The 14,868-nt window shown below is 33.7% G+C and overlaps 1 protein-coding gene across 2 annotated transcripts; it reads left to right on the top strand.

The window, feature by feature from the left end:
• Nucleotides 1-479: 479 nt before the first annotated feature.
• LOC105117131 (anaphase-promoting complex subunit 7-like) lies at nucleotides 480-7,221 on the top strand. 2 transcript variants are annotated; one of them, XM_011014688.1, is made up of 19 exons: nucleotides 480-678; nucleotides 753-821; nucleotides 893-943; nucleotides 1,031-1,162; nucleotides 1,454-1,516; nucleotides 1,593-1,708; nucleotides 2,294-2,378; nucleotides 3,327-3,386; nucleotides 4,073-4,118; nucleotides 4,518-4,591; nucleotides 4,679-4,729; nucleotides 4,812-5,012; nucleotides 5,093-5,137; nucleotides 5,267-5,360; nucleotides 5,527-5,672; nucleotides 5,797-6,026; nucleotides 6,167-6,227; nucleotides 6,373-6,950; nucleotides 7,057-7,221. In XM_011014688.1, exons 1-18 carry the CDS (start codon nucleotides 610-612, stop codon nucleotides 6,457-6,459), a joined length of 1,680 nt encoding a protein of 559 aa, XP_011012990.1. In that variant the 5' UTR covers nucleotides 480-609; the 3' UTR covers nucleotides 6,460-6,950; nucleotides 7,057-7,221. The 2 variants fall into 2 exon arrangements, with proteins under 2 accessions (XP_011012990.1, XP_011012991.1); XM_011014689.1 differs by lacking the exon at nucleotides 1,454-1,516.
• The last annotated feature ends 7,647 nt before the right edge of the window (nucleotides 7,222-14,868 follow it).

Below are 14,868 nucleotides of genomic sequence, written 5' to 3'. Positions count from 1 at the left end.
TTTTAGATTAACGTGGACGTCCGGGTCAGCTTGCACGCGTCACGACTAATCCCACAGGCATAAAAAAAATAAAAAAAAAATCATTTCCTTTTTTTTTAGATTAACGTGGGTGTCCGGGCCAGCTTGCGCGCATCACGACTAATCCCACGGGCCCTGAAGTTAACAACTATGTAAGTCTCGAGTGGCCATTATATGAGCAACTAAGAACTCGAATATGAGACTATAGAAGAAGAAAAAAAAAAAAAAACAAGGCTATTCTAAAAATAAAAAAAAATCATTTCTTGCTTGGTGAAGACAAGGGAAAGAAGTCGGGCAATCAAAAACCTGCCCCTATCCCTGTCGGGTCACATAAAAACAAGGCTATTCTTGAGCCCAGACAAGTCGGGGTAAACGACACCCATTTCACTGGGTCGGATCCAATTTTAAAAACGATAGAAACGACGTGTCGTCTAAACCGAGCGGGCTGGGGTTCTCCTTCCAGGAAGAGCATGAGGAGACGCATTGGCTTTCCAAAATTCAGCCCCAAAAGCACACTCTCTTCTTTACAGTACTCGCATTGCATTGCGTACAAATTAGAGCTTCAGTCTCCGTCTGGTTTTGGGTTAAAAAATGGATGTGCCGAAGGATCAAATCACAGCTCTTCTCGACCACGAACTCTACAATTCCGCTCAAATCCTCGTAATTAATACTACATTTTCATCTTTTTTTTTGAAAAGTAAAATAAAAAATAAAAACATAATTCGCTTTTGCAGGGTAGCTTTCTGGTCTCATCAGCTACAGTTAGTCTGGAAACCAGCCCTCAGCTCAAAGCCGAAAATCAGGTTTTTCTCATTTTTATTTTTATTTTTAAAACTTTGATAATATTTTTTATGTGATTACGTTTTTTTTTCAGATTCTCCTTGGAGATGCATTGTTTCGCGAGAGAGAGTTTCGCAGAGCGATTGTGAGTTTTTTTTTTTTTTTAATTTGAAGAATCTGGAATTTAATTATTTTGCGTTTTTATTTTTTTTTTCTTATGAATTTTTTATAGCATACGTATAAGCAAGCATTGCATTACTACAAGATAATTCCGAAACAGAGTTCGACAACTTCTCGAAGTATGTTATCGAACAGGTCTTCTTCTCCGAATTCCTTTAACATTTCAGCCATTAATGAAAATGAGGTACATTGATTTATCTCTTTTATACACATACATTGATTGATAGCTTTCTTAGAAAAGAAAAGATGGATGGAGACAGTGGAGATAAAGGGACAAGTTTCTCAGTACATCTTGTTTTGAAATTACAAAAACTTGCTCCAAAACTATATCTAAGACATTTTTTTCATCTCTGTCTTTGTCTCTTCAACTAAACACGATTTTTGTATCTATGCCTTCCATCCCAGAACAATAATCAAACGCAACCATGGTATGGTGTATTTTGAATTTTTACAGTTTTATTTGTCTCAATGGTAGGTGAAGTTCAAGATCGCATCATGTCACACCACATTGAATGAAACTAGAGCTGCACTTGTTGAGGTCTTTTTATGTAGTGTATTTTTTTGTTTTATGAATAATTTCTTGCTTTCAGTTAATTAGGTTGTTTATTTTGAAGATGGAAGGAATTCCTAGCAAGGCAAGAACTTTGCAGATGAGTTTATTGATGGCAAAGCTTTATAGAAGTTCTAGACATACTCGCCTTGCTATCACTTGTTACAAAGAGTGCTTAAGGTGTGTCAAGTTGCTTTGCAATTTTTGTTACATAGGCTGGATGGAAGTGGTAGCCTCCCCTTTGGTTAAATTCCAAATACTCTATTTGATCCCTGGTCCTGAGTCCAACACCAGGGAAGTTTACTAGCTAAGATAGTTTGCATCCACCGAGTTGCTTTCTTATGTGAATTTAGATTCACCCACTTGATAAGCAAATGTGTGTGTATATATATATATATTTGCTAATCTTTTTCTTATAAATTTTGTGGTATGATTTCTGTTAGCCCTGCTATGTCATATCTGGAGAGTCCTGAAACAAATATGGTGCTTCTGATGATGGTTTCACTTGATTGAATTTTGGAGAAACTTGTTGCCTCAGGATTATTTAATTAACATATTGTGGTTCTGTGGACTTCTGTGTACTTGTGTTCAATATGTTTTTTCACCTCTTTTAATTACTATCGCTTACATTTTCAGTGACTTACAAACTGTTGTACATGCTTGTTCACCTATTTGTGTCAAATTAGCAATTCTTTTTTCCTTTATTCATACTATAGAGATTATTATATTTGATCTATATTTTTCTTGTGGGTGCATTTTTGGCAGGCATTGCCCTTTTGTCATCGAGGCTATCGTAGCTTTGGCAGAACTGGGAGTTGCTGCCAAGGATGTTATTTCACTTTTTTCACAGGTTTGTTATGGATGACGTTCGCTCTTTCACAAGTATGTGAGAAATCATGTTTCACTTCTATCCCGGTAAAATCATTTTCATCTTCATGAATGCTGACTTTTTTTTCGCTTTAGCAAGTCCAGTAAGGCTTTGTTGAGCTGGTATGAAGTTTTACTTTGTCATATTTATGCAAGGTTACATGGCACAAGAAGTAATCTAAGTGAAGACTTTGTCTTGTTTGAGTTATAAATAAATTGTCATGTTGTTCCTATCAAAACATTCACAGTTTATATACCATGGAGGAAATAGTTCTCGCTTATTTAGTAGAATATTTGGCTTATCTAGGATTCAATTTCTCAAAAGCATGAAACCATGTAGTGGCAGGTTAGTTGTTTTCTGCCGCCCATAAGATTTTCTCACAATTCATAGCGAATGATTTGATGTTCTGCAGCGTTGTCGAGTTCATGGAAAAATAAGATTTTAAATGAATCTGCATGGCTTCCTTTTCTTCTTACCTTGGTGTTTGTGAAATGTTTGGATTGTGTTTGCTTGTGAGAGTCTTCAAAACTTCCTGGAAAATTTTACTAGAAATAGAAAGCTAAAGAAAACATGTTTACTAATTGAGTAAAGATTGTTTTCTTAGAAACATGTGTTTTCTTATTCTCCAATTTTTTGGAAAATTGGAGATCACCAAAATGTTGTTTTCCAAATTCTTCTCTATAAAAACAAGGCCCTTGTTTGATTTATCTAATGTTTTATGGTCATTCCTTTTAATATTTTCAATTTATGCCAAACAAGGTCCTTGTTTTCTATTTTGGAAAAATTGTGTCTAATAAACATGTTTCTTTATTTCTCCACAGAAAAATCTCTTTAGAATATATAAGAAAACTAGAGATAGAGATTAAAAAACTATTTTATGAAACTAAACACAACCTTGATGTCTTTGGGGCACCTCTATTATGGTTGCAGGTATCAAATAGAAGTGGGAGAGCTCCACTTGATCATACCGATTCTACTCGCTGGCTTCAGGTAAGTATGGCATGAGACAGATTACATTTGGGACTGTTTTGAACTGCTAACAGCTCTATGGTTCTCCACTATCAGCATTTGTCTTCATTTCTCACAGTAAACTTTTTTCCTAAACAAAACGCTCCTATGGTGTTAAGTTTGTTTGAATGGCTTTAAATTTCAGTCTTCAATCAAAATCATCATTCAAGGAAAAGGGAGAAAAAAAAACAACTAGATGTTCATCCTTGTGTCATGGAAACGCCATTCTTTTCCTTATGAAATCAAACATGTACTGTACAAGGATTGTCATTCTTTGCACAGTAATCACCTTGGGGTGAGTGCTGAGCCAGTTTGGCATTGTGGTGGCTAAAAAGTCACTGCAGCTACAACTCTGCACAAGCCTTTTCTGGTGCTTTGCAGAAAAAGCTTGTACTTCCATGCTATTGGAGCTTTTTTTGATACCATCACCACAAAGTCAAAACACAGAATGATTTCCCTGTCTATACTGCATGTTTTGCTATCACCCAATCTTGAAGAACAAATGAACACCCTTGTCCAGTGGCATTCTTGGCAGTATATATTATGGAAAAAGAAAATCACTTGAAACATTATAGCTTATATTATTAATCAGTTACCTTTTTAACGGTTGGTTTGCATTGCATTGTTTATGCCAGCTTAAAATATTATAATTTGTTATTTGTATGCAGCGCTATGTTGAGGCCCAGTGCTGTATTGCTTCAAATGATTACAAAGGTAAAATAATCATGTTTCAAAGATATGTCTGCATGTTTATATGCTAATGCATGCATATCTGCTGCCAACACAACTAGGTTTAGATGGGGACCTCTATTGTTAGCAACCTGACCTGATATAAAAGCAAATAGATTAGTAAATAAAGGGGGTATGCTAAATGCTGATCAGCTGCTATTAATTGATTATCTTAGTGAATACAATCCCAAATATTTTTAGGTGAATACAAAAGAAATTTTATATAGCAACTGTAGCAAGTTCGTAATTTACTTTCCTTTCTTGGATTTCCCAATTACAAGATGTGTTTTCTTCTGTTGCATGCCGTGTCAGCTTTAGTGGTTATTGATTGATCATTGATCCATTATGGATCTCACTCCTAGGCTCTTTTCCTTTTGTTGGCAGGTGGTTTGGAGCTCTTTGGAGAACTCTTGCAACGTTTTCCAAATAATATACACATATTACTTGAAATCGCAAGGGTAAGAAATGCTATACTATAATCTGTGCAACCTGGCTATATGTATTAATTGTTTATGTTTTACTAATATGTAACCTGATGTCTTAAGGCTGAAGCCATAATTGGGAAGAATGATGAGGCCATAATGAATTTTGAGAAGGTATTAGAAGTTATGTTTTCCACATTGAGGAACTTTTCAATGTCTGCACATGCACAAACATGCTAAGTTCATGAACTTGCAGGTTCGATCAATTGATCCGTATGTTGTAACTTATATGGATGAGTATGCGATGCTTCTAAAGACCAAAGGTGATTTTTCAAAGCTAAACAAGTTGGTGCATGATCTGCTGAGCATTGATCCCACAAGGCCAGAAATTTTTGTGGCTTTGTCTGTCCTGTGGGAAAAGAAGGATGAGATAGGAGCATTGTCTTATGCTGAGAAGGTTAGCTAGCTTTTGTTATAATATGATTCTTTTCTCCATCTTTGTAATGCCACAAATCCACTGATTCTTCTTGCAACCAGAGCATCAGGATTGATGAGAGACACATACCGGGTTACATTATGAAGGTAAAAGATATTTTATGCCTGATAGAACAGATATTGTTTTGATCAAAGTCTTCTTTGAGATTGTTGTGGGTTGATACATGTCTGTTGTCCAAATCTCAATGAACATTATAATCTTTTCTCTGATAACAGGGTGCTTTGCTCTTGTCACTAAAGCGTCCAGAAGCAGCCGTAATTGCTTTCAGGGGAGCTCAAGAATTAAGAGCCGATCTCCGTTCATATCAAGGTACAACTGTACAATCTGTAAGGGAAAAAAAAAAAAAACAAGAACAGAACTTCATTTATTCATCTGCATAATTTCCATTTATATCTATGATTGGCTTACACATAAACCAAATGGAATGGTAACAAGAAAAACAATCCAGGAATAATTGAATCAATTACAATTTCAGGTTTGGTTCATTCATATTTGGCATTCTCCAAAATTAAAGAGGCTTTGCATGCTGCTAGAGAGGCAATGAAGGCCATGCCTCAGTCTGCAAAGGCACTAAAATTAGTTGGGGATGTACACGCTAGTAACTCTGGTGGAAGAGAGAAGGTAAAGCTGTAACAGATCATTTTAACTTCCTTTTCTTTTGGTTAAGGATCCCCATTCATCAGCTCATGAGTGCCTGTCTCTATATTTATGGCTAAAGAAGGCTATCTAATGTCAAATTCAACAGGCAAAAAAGTTCTATGAGTCAGCACTGAGGCTGGAACCTGGTTACCTTGGTGCAGCATTAGCCTTGGCTGAGCTTCATGTCATCGAGGGTCGAAATGGGGATGCTGTATCTCTGCTTGAGCGATATCTCAAGGATTGGGCAGATGACTCTCTTCATGTGAAGTTGGCTCAAGTATTTGCAGCCACTAATATGCTGCAAGAGGCTTTGTCACATTATCAGGCTGCATCAAGGTAGAACATTAAAGATACACTCAGATTTATTTAATCTAGAATCTGAGTATCTGAATGTCTGCGTGCTTTTATTGTTGATTCCCAACAATGCATCGCATTGCATTGCTGTTAATGCCCACAATTTAAAACTGTGGTTGCAGAATAAACCCACAGAATGAAGCTGCCAAAAAAGGGCTAGAGCGCTTGGAAAAACAGATGAAGGTCAGTATAACATTTTTCGTTTTCAGTTTCTGCACTGTCTAACTAGTGCCTTTGACCAGGCAAAATGTACTTGGTAAACTGACTTGGGGTGGGGTTGGCGGCTTGGAGAAAATCCTATTTTGCAACTAAATGTTACTTACTGCAGGGGGTGGATCCAGATGCACCTGAAGAAGATGAAGAAAATGAGGTTGAGGATGCCGATGGAGACCAAGAAGAGACTGATCTTTTATAAAAGTAAAGCCAAAGATCCTGTAAATTTTGTATGGGATCAGGAAATTATTTCCACCAAGATTGTTGGTCGAGAAAAAGCTGTCACTGGTGGACTACGGCAAAAATTGCCATGCTGGCAATGGACCGAGCTCTTATTCCAGCAATTAGAGCATTCGAGTTACATAGAACTGAAAATCGAGGTGGTTCTGTAGAGCTCATTTGCTTGATGGTGTAGGAATGAGAATCATTTATTTTGTTCAATATGTTGTTTGTATGTCATTGTTTCAATTGTGCTCTAGAGGGGGTAAAGTTCTGATTCCAGAGCCTTTCGATCCTTAATTTGTACACGTTTTATTTTTTGGTCCTAAATTCAAATAAGTTGATACTAGAAATTACTTCGCGATAAACTCTTGAAGGCCATTGGTTTATTTTTCAAATCTATATATAGCACGTTGTAATTTCAGAAAATTGGGATGCAAGGTGTCACTATCTCTTTACTATGGGATGATTAAGGTAATTTGTCATTGGAAAGTGGTTTTCGTTCTGGATTCTAACTGCAAGGAAAGTATAATGTAAACTTGCAAAATAATATTCTTTTCTGCTGTGTTTTATGGAGCAGGTATGCTATGATGCATAGCAGTGCGTCAATTTGGCAAATGACCAAACGGGCTAAGAGAGGAAAAGGAAGAGTGGCCGGCGCCATGCTGATGACAATGAGAGGTACAAGAATGCTAGGGTTTGCAAACAATCTGCTATTAATACAGAAAGGGTTGGAATGACAGTTAAAAAAGCACTGAGATGTAAGACTTGAGACACTCGGCTGATGCACAGCCATCTTCCTGTAAAACCTGTGGTGAGAATGTGGGATGAATGGAGGCCTCAATGCTGTCGATGATATGTCTGTTACTGTAAGTCAGCTTGTTTGGCTAACCTGAGCACAGGAAAGATATCAATTCGATGGTGCGTAAAAGACCCGTAGCGTATTTGTCGCAAACAGGGATTTTTAGCCCCAACAGAACCTAGGAAAGGATAATTTTCAGGGAATAACCCTCTTCCCCTGACCTGCCTACTTTCTTTCCTTATTTACAGAGAAATTTTATTTATTCATTTTCAACAATGTTTATGTGCACTGTTAAAGCATCCGAGAAAATGGCTGTTGAACCTAGATTAGCTTGAGGTGTTGAATTGGTAACCTGATGATCTGGAACCAAACTCAGGTAAAATTGTTATTTTTTTTTAATCATTTTAGACTCTCACCCTGAAACTCCTTGCAATTTCATATGAGTTTATAATTATTTTTTTATAATTTGGTACATGAAAATATGGCTAATATTTTTATACAGTTTTTATATAATGGTTTAACGAAATTTCCACTGAAATTTTGGTAGAATCTCTTCTATGCTGGGAGGTTTTAAGTTATTGACATATACCTAGTTTGCACTTCTAATATCTTACATCTTATAACTCAATCACAACTCAATCATTTTGAGTTTTAATCTCATAAATATCATCATCATTACAACTATAATGTTTATAATATATGACATGACTAAAAGATTGATGTCTTTTCTCAAGTGCAGGAGTATTGAAGTAATAAATAACCTGTCAAGACCGGAGTCGAACCACAAGGAGGTTAATTGTACAAATTATAAATAACAATACTACAACAACAACAATAATAACAATACCAACAATAATAATAGTAATAACAATAACAATAATAATAATAATAAAGAAGATGATGAAAACTTTAAGATGGAATATTAACGTAAAGATTTAACAATGATAACAATAAATGTCAAGGTTAGAGGATCCACTAATGGTATGTTAAACAAGTATAGTATAAACTCTTATTATTCAATTGGAAACCACACACAAAGGAGGTTCCAATGAGATTATAGATTGTTAACATGATTACATTAGTCATCTTATTCGATTAATGCTAATACTTGTAAATCTTGTCAAGCATTCATGATTATAACTTATGTTAACAACAAATCAAGTTCCTTTCATAGCTCAAGTGTCGGTTATACCATACAGTATGGGCTATGAGAGTGCCAAGCATGTGTTGTACCAAGTGTTATACAACATGAATCAAGATTAGTTGTTTAACAAGAAAAGTATTAAAGAGTGAATAAGATAACAAATATAAAACATGTTAGTATCAAACATTAAAGTACATATTAAGTTTATATTATACTTATTTTTACACCATTAGTGTAACCTTTTCACCTTGACATAATTAACTTAGCTAGACATAATGAAAGAAATAAAAATAAATAAACAAAATAAGAACATAAAAGTTAACTAAGTAAAGAAAAGGAAATGAAAGGCATAAACTTCATATTAATGAAAGTAAAGCATAAACATTACAAAAAATACAAAGAGAGAAAGGAAGAGCATGATCTTGATCTGGAAACCAAGATGCCTAAATGCATGGCAAATGCCTCCTTTTATAGGCCAAAATTGGGAACTATTGATTTGATGACTAATTGATAAGTGGGTGGCCAACTTTTGACTTGGTGACAATCCTTATCTTCTCTTGTCTGCCCAAAACTTCATTGATAACGTCACAATTGGAGCCAATTGTAAACATGAAAGTTGTAGGCAATTGTCTCAGCTTTCTTGTGTAAACATTTCAACTCATTTGGACTTCTAGAACTTTAGATATGGCCAAAATACCGAACAGTGCTCGGGCTGGAAGACAGATTCGGGCTTCTTTGTTGTTGCTACAATTTGGACTTGATAATGGCCTTTTTAGATCTTGGGCTCCATATGAAAGTTGTAGGCCTATGTCTTACCTTTCCATCCATATAAATTGGACCTAAATCTGAGATATATAGCTCTAAATATGACCTATTTATCAAACAGTGTTCCGGTTTGGATCGCACCGACATCTCTTTTCTATGTTTGGCCATCTCTTTGCCTTTGCAATTTAAGTTCTTAAAGTCATCAATCAATATTTTCATTTATATGATAGACCGACATCTCTTTTCTAAGTTTGGCCATCTCTTTATCCTTGCAATTTAAGTTCTTCAAGTCATCAATCAATCCTTTCATTTATGTGATAGGCCTGCATTAAAAATAGACATTTACCACAAATTAAAGGTATCTTATATTATTAGATATATTATTATAAAACATGCTTTGGTTAAGGAGTTATTGATACTTCAAGTGTAAAATGATGATATAAAACCATGATAAAAATGCACTTTTAAGTACTAATCACACCCCTCAACCAGCTTATTACTAGTCCCTAGTAATCAAAGCGTTAAAACAATTTGCAAATTTGCCTGCATTTAAAATGAACATTTACCATAAATTAAAGGTATCTTATATATTAGATATATTAATATAAAGCATGCTTTAGTTAAGGAGTTATTGATACTTCAAGTGCAAAATGATAATATAAAACCTTGATAAAAATATACTTTTAAGTACTAATCACTTATTATTCTTATTATGAAGTGATTGGTTATCTTCTTCGAGCATATTTTCTGAAAATGATGAGGATGCCTTATAAAGTCTATCATTTAATGCATATGACCCAACTCTTATGCACATATAGGAAAAGAATAAAAGGAAGAAGAAAACAAAATAAAAGAAATAAAGTTAGATATAAAAAAAGTTAAAAGAGAAAATAAAATAAAAATTATAATTTATACAAAAATTTACCTCCCCGGCAATGACAACAAAAACTTGACATAACCAAAAGATTGATGACTTCTTTCAAGTGCAGTAGTGTTAAAGTAATAAATAACTTGGCAAGGCTAAAGTCGAACCACAAGGAGGTTAATTATATAAATTATAAATAACAACAACAATAATAACAATAATAATATAAAGTTAAAGAGGATTTTGAGATTGTAATATTAATGTGAGAATTAAACAATGATAAAAAAAAATATCAAGGTTAGAGGATTCACTAATGGTATTTCAAGCAAGTATAGTATAAATTCTTTTTATTACTTAGCTGGAAACCACATACAAAGGAGGTTCCTATTAAATTATAAATTCTTAACATGATTACATTAGTTATCTTATTCGAATAATGTTAATACCTGTAAAAGTTGTTAGGTATTGATGATTATAACTTATGTTAACAACAAATCAAGTTCCTTTCATAGCACAAATATCGGCTAAACCATACAGTTAGGCTATGAAAGTGCCAAGTATTTGTTGTACCAAGTGTTATACAACACAAATCTAGATTAACCATTTAACAAGCAAAGTATTAAAAGTGAACAAGATAACAAATACAAAACATATTACCATCAAACATTAAGGTTCATGTTGAGTTTATATTATACATATTGTTATACCTTTAGTGTAACATTTTCGCCTTAATATAATAAACTTAACTAAACATAATAAAAGAGAGAAACATAAATAAACAAGATAAAAATATAAATAAGATAAAAATTAACTAAATAAAGGAAAGGAAATGAGAAGCATAAACAAGAGATTAACTTAAGCATTACAATAAAGAGAGAGTAAGAACATGATCTTAATTTGAAAATCAAGATGCCTGAATGCATGACAAATTCCTCCTTTTATATGCCAAAATTAAGCACTATTGATTTGTTGACTAATTGTTAGATGGGTAATAACTTCTTGACTTGGTGACAATCTTTATCTTCTTATATGAATAAAATATCATTGCTAATATCAGAATTTAAACAAACTTGATTCATAAAACTTCTAGAAAATTATCTCAACTTTTCAACAAAAGAAATTGAGGTCATTTGCATGTCTAAAACTCAAGATATAGGTTAAACACCAAACAGTGTATAGGCTGTAGGATAGATTTCGACTTCTCCGTTGTTGCTAAAATTTGGACTTCTAAACAGCATAATTGAGTCTTGCATTCCATGAATATTTTAGGCCTATGTCTTAGATTTCTAGCCATATAAACCAAATTAAAATTCAAGATCTATAGCTCCAAATATAACCCAATTACTGAATAGTGTTTCAGTTTGGACTAAACCAACATATCTTTTCTAAGTTTAACCCTCTCTTTGTATTCTCAATTTTAGTAGTTGAACTCATCAATCAATCCTTTGATTTATGCAATGAGCCTCCATTTAAGATGAGCATTTATCATAAATTAAAGGTATCCTATAGTATCAGTCTTGTTATTATAAAACATGCTTTAGTTAAAGAGTTATTTATATTTCAACCATAAAATAATGATATAAAACCTTGATAAAAATGCACTTTTAAGTACTAATCACAGAGCTCTTCCCTATTTTTCCCAGGATGGAAATTCTTCTTTATAAATTGACAAAGATAGCATTTAGCTATCATCCTTTTGATTTCTTTCTTCAAAATAAAACACTCTTATGTGTCATGTCCTTTATCCCTACGGAATAGTCAATACTTCATAGAAGCGTGAGTGTAAAGTGGTGATCTCATGAGTGGAAACTATTGAACAAATGCTTTACCCCTGATGGTAGTAAAGACTTTTGTAAAGGTGGCATTTAATATAGTTGTGTACCTTTCAGGGTAGGTCAGATGTTTCCTGGTTGGCCTCTTCTAACATTTCATAGGGTTATTATCCCTCCTATAAAAGTGATCCCGCTTGAAAGATCTCTTTGGTTGACTCTCTTTATAGAAATAGGGAGGCCCGTATTGTAGCACATTTGCCTCTTCCACCTGTATATGATTCTATATAGTCTGCTTTAATTTCAACAAACTTCTATTTGTTAGAGCATACAACTTTTTCTACAAAACTCTCCTTTTACCCTATTTATCAAGGCTTTAAAAGCTATTAGCTTGATTAATTCCTCAACTTAATCATTTCTTTATTAAACCTCTTCAGATATACTTATATGGACTCAACATCTACTTGAGTAACCCTAAAGATTTTTGTGAAACATTTCTTAGTTGGGCTTCATGTGCAAAACCATGCTACTAATTTGTGCAAAAGTCACCAAAGCTTATTCTTTGTATATTTTATGTATTTTTTTGGGTTAACAAGACTGACCATAGTTGTCCAAAGTCATCTTGGTGGAAATATAGTCATTGGAAGTACAAGTACATAACATTTATCTTGATAAGAGAAAATCTCATATCTAATAAAGAATGTAGACATCTTCATATGTATGCTTCCCCTGCAACTACTTTCCTACTCTTCTATTTATAGGGTTTTGGGGAGTTTGAGGTTTCTGGTGTGGAATAACGAGATCGAGAGGTAGCTTCCATCCCATAATGGCTAGATGAGTGTTGATAATACTTGTTTGTTCATGAGCATCATGACGACATGAATGCCCTTTAATAGGGCTTAGTGACCATTAAGGATGAAAGCCTTATAGCATGTTATTTTGCAAAAAATCTTCTAGATAATGCAATTGTTTGTGGGTTCTTGGTGTAGTCTACACTTGTAGGGCTATAAAAATGGTGTTATTGTAGGTGCTAAAATTCATTGAGGTGAGAAAACCTGATTTTACCTCTAAGTTGCTAATATAGTTTATGTGAAGAGTTGCAATTGGTTGATAAACTACTGAAAAGTTGGTTGCACAGAAGTGTCCACTATGGCAAGAAGGTTTGTTATACATCCTATTCTAAAAGTGTTTTAATTATCTGTCATTGATAATGATTAGAGATAATAAAAAAGCTAGTACTAGTAAAACAATTGATGGCTTTTTAATCAGATTCTTATAAATGATACCAATTGATGATGTTTCAAAATCCAAAGTGCTTGGGAATAATATTTTTAGCGATTAGATTATGGGTTAATTATAGGTTCTATTCTCCATTATTTATGAAACTTGTAGCTTGTTGTAGAAAGCTTGTAACCTGCAAAACAATCTTATTTGGTGGGTGATTAGTACTTAAAAGTGCATTTTTATCATGGTTTTATATCATCATTTTGCACTTGAAGTATCAATAACTCCTTAACTAAAATATGTTTTATAAGAATGTATCTAATAATATAAGATACCTATAAATTGTGGTAAATGTCTATTTTTAATGCAGGCCTATCACATAAATGAAAGGATTGATTGATGACTTGAAGAACTTAAATTGCAAGGATAAAGAGATGGCCAAACTTAGAAAAGAGATGTCGGTGCAATCCAAACCGGAACACTGTTCGGTAAATGGGTCATATCTGGAGCTATATATCTCAGATTTAGGTCAAATTTATATGGATGGAAAGGTAAGACATAGGCCTACAACTTTCATATGGAGCCCAAGATCTAAAAAGGCCATTATCAAGTCCAAATTGTAGCAACAACAAAGAAGCCCGAATCTGTCTTCCAGCCCGAGCACTGTTCGGTATTTTGGCCATATCTGGAGTTCTAGAAGTCCAAATGAGCTGAAATTTTTACACAAGAAAGCTGAGACAATTGCCTACAACTTTCATGTTTGCAACTGGCTCCAGTTTTGACGTTATCAATGACGTTTTGGGCAGACAAGAGAAGATAAGGATTGTCACCAAGTCAAAAGTTGGTCACCCACTTATCAATTAGTCATCAAATCAATAGTTCCCATTTTTGGCCTATAAAAGGAGGCATTTGCCATGCATTTAGGCATCTTGATTTCCAGATCAAGATCATGCTCTTCCTTTCTCTCTTTGTATTTTTTATGCTTTGTTTTCATTAATATTAAGTTTATGCCTTTCATTTCCTTTCCTTTACTTAGTTAACTTTTATGTTCTTATTTTGTTTATCTATTTTGCTTTCTTTCATTATGTCTAGCTAAGTTAATTATGTCAAGGTGAAAAGGTTACACTAATGGTGTAAGAATAAGTATAATGTAAACTTAATATGGACTTTAATGTTTGATACTAACATGTTTTATATTTGCTATCTTGTTCACTCTTTAATACTTTGCTTGTTAAATGACTAATCTTGATTTATGTTGTATAACACTTGGTACAACAAATGCTTGGCACTTTCATAGCCCATAATGTATGGTATAACCGACACCTGAGCTATGAAAGGAACTTGATTTGTTGTTAACATAAGTTATAATCATGAATGCTTGACGAGATTTACAAGTATTAGCATTAATTGAATAAGATGACTAATGTAATCATGTTAACAATATATAATCTGATTGGAACCTCCTTTGTGTGTGGTTTCCAATTCAATAATAAGAGTTTATACTATACTTGTTTGATATACCATTAGTGGAACCTCTAACCTTGACATTTGTTATTATCATTGTTTAATCGTTACATTAATATTCCATCTCAAAGTTCTCATCATCTTCTTCTTCTTCTCTTTCTTTATTATTATTATTATTACTACTACTACTACTACTACTACTACTACTACTACTACTACTACTACTACTACTACTACTACTACTACTACTACTACTACTACTACTACTACTACTACTACTACTACTACTACTACTACTACTACTACTACTACTACTACTACTACTACTACTACTACTACTACTACTACTACTACTACTA

The sequence above is a fragment of the Populus euphratica genome, unplaced genomic scaffold, assembly GCF_000495115.2.
Source record: "Populus euphratica unplaced genomic scaffold, PopEup_1.0 scaffold1179.1, whole genome shotgun sequence".
In the NCBI taxonomy this organism is placed as follows: domain Eukaryota; kingdom Viridiplantae; phylum Streptophyta; class Magnoliopsida; order Malpighiales; family Salicaceae; genus Populus; species Populus euphratica.
This window is presented reverse-complemented; position numbering and strand designations above follow the sequence as displayed.

Excerpts from the sequence above, each read along its gene's own strand:
- LOC105117131 (XM_011014688.1), top strand. The coding sequence starts at position 610 with ATGGATGTGCCGAAGGATCAAATCACAGCTCTTCTCGACCACGAACTC. Across the intron at positions 679-752 it reads ACAATTCCGCTCAAATCCTC|GGTAGCTTTCTGGTCTCATC; the intron begins GTAATTAATACT and ends TCGCTTTTGCAG. Across the intron at positions 4,592-4,678 it reads TATTACTTGAAATCGCAAGG|GCTGAAGCCATAATTGGGAA; the intron begins GTAAGAAATGCT and ends TGATGTCTTAAG.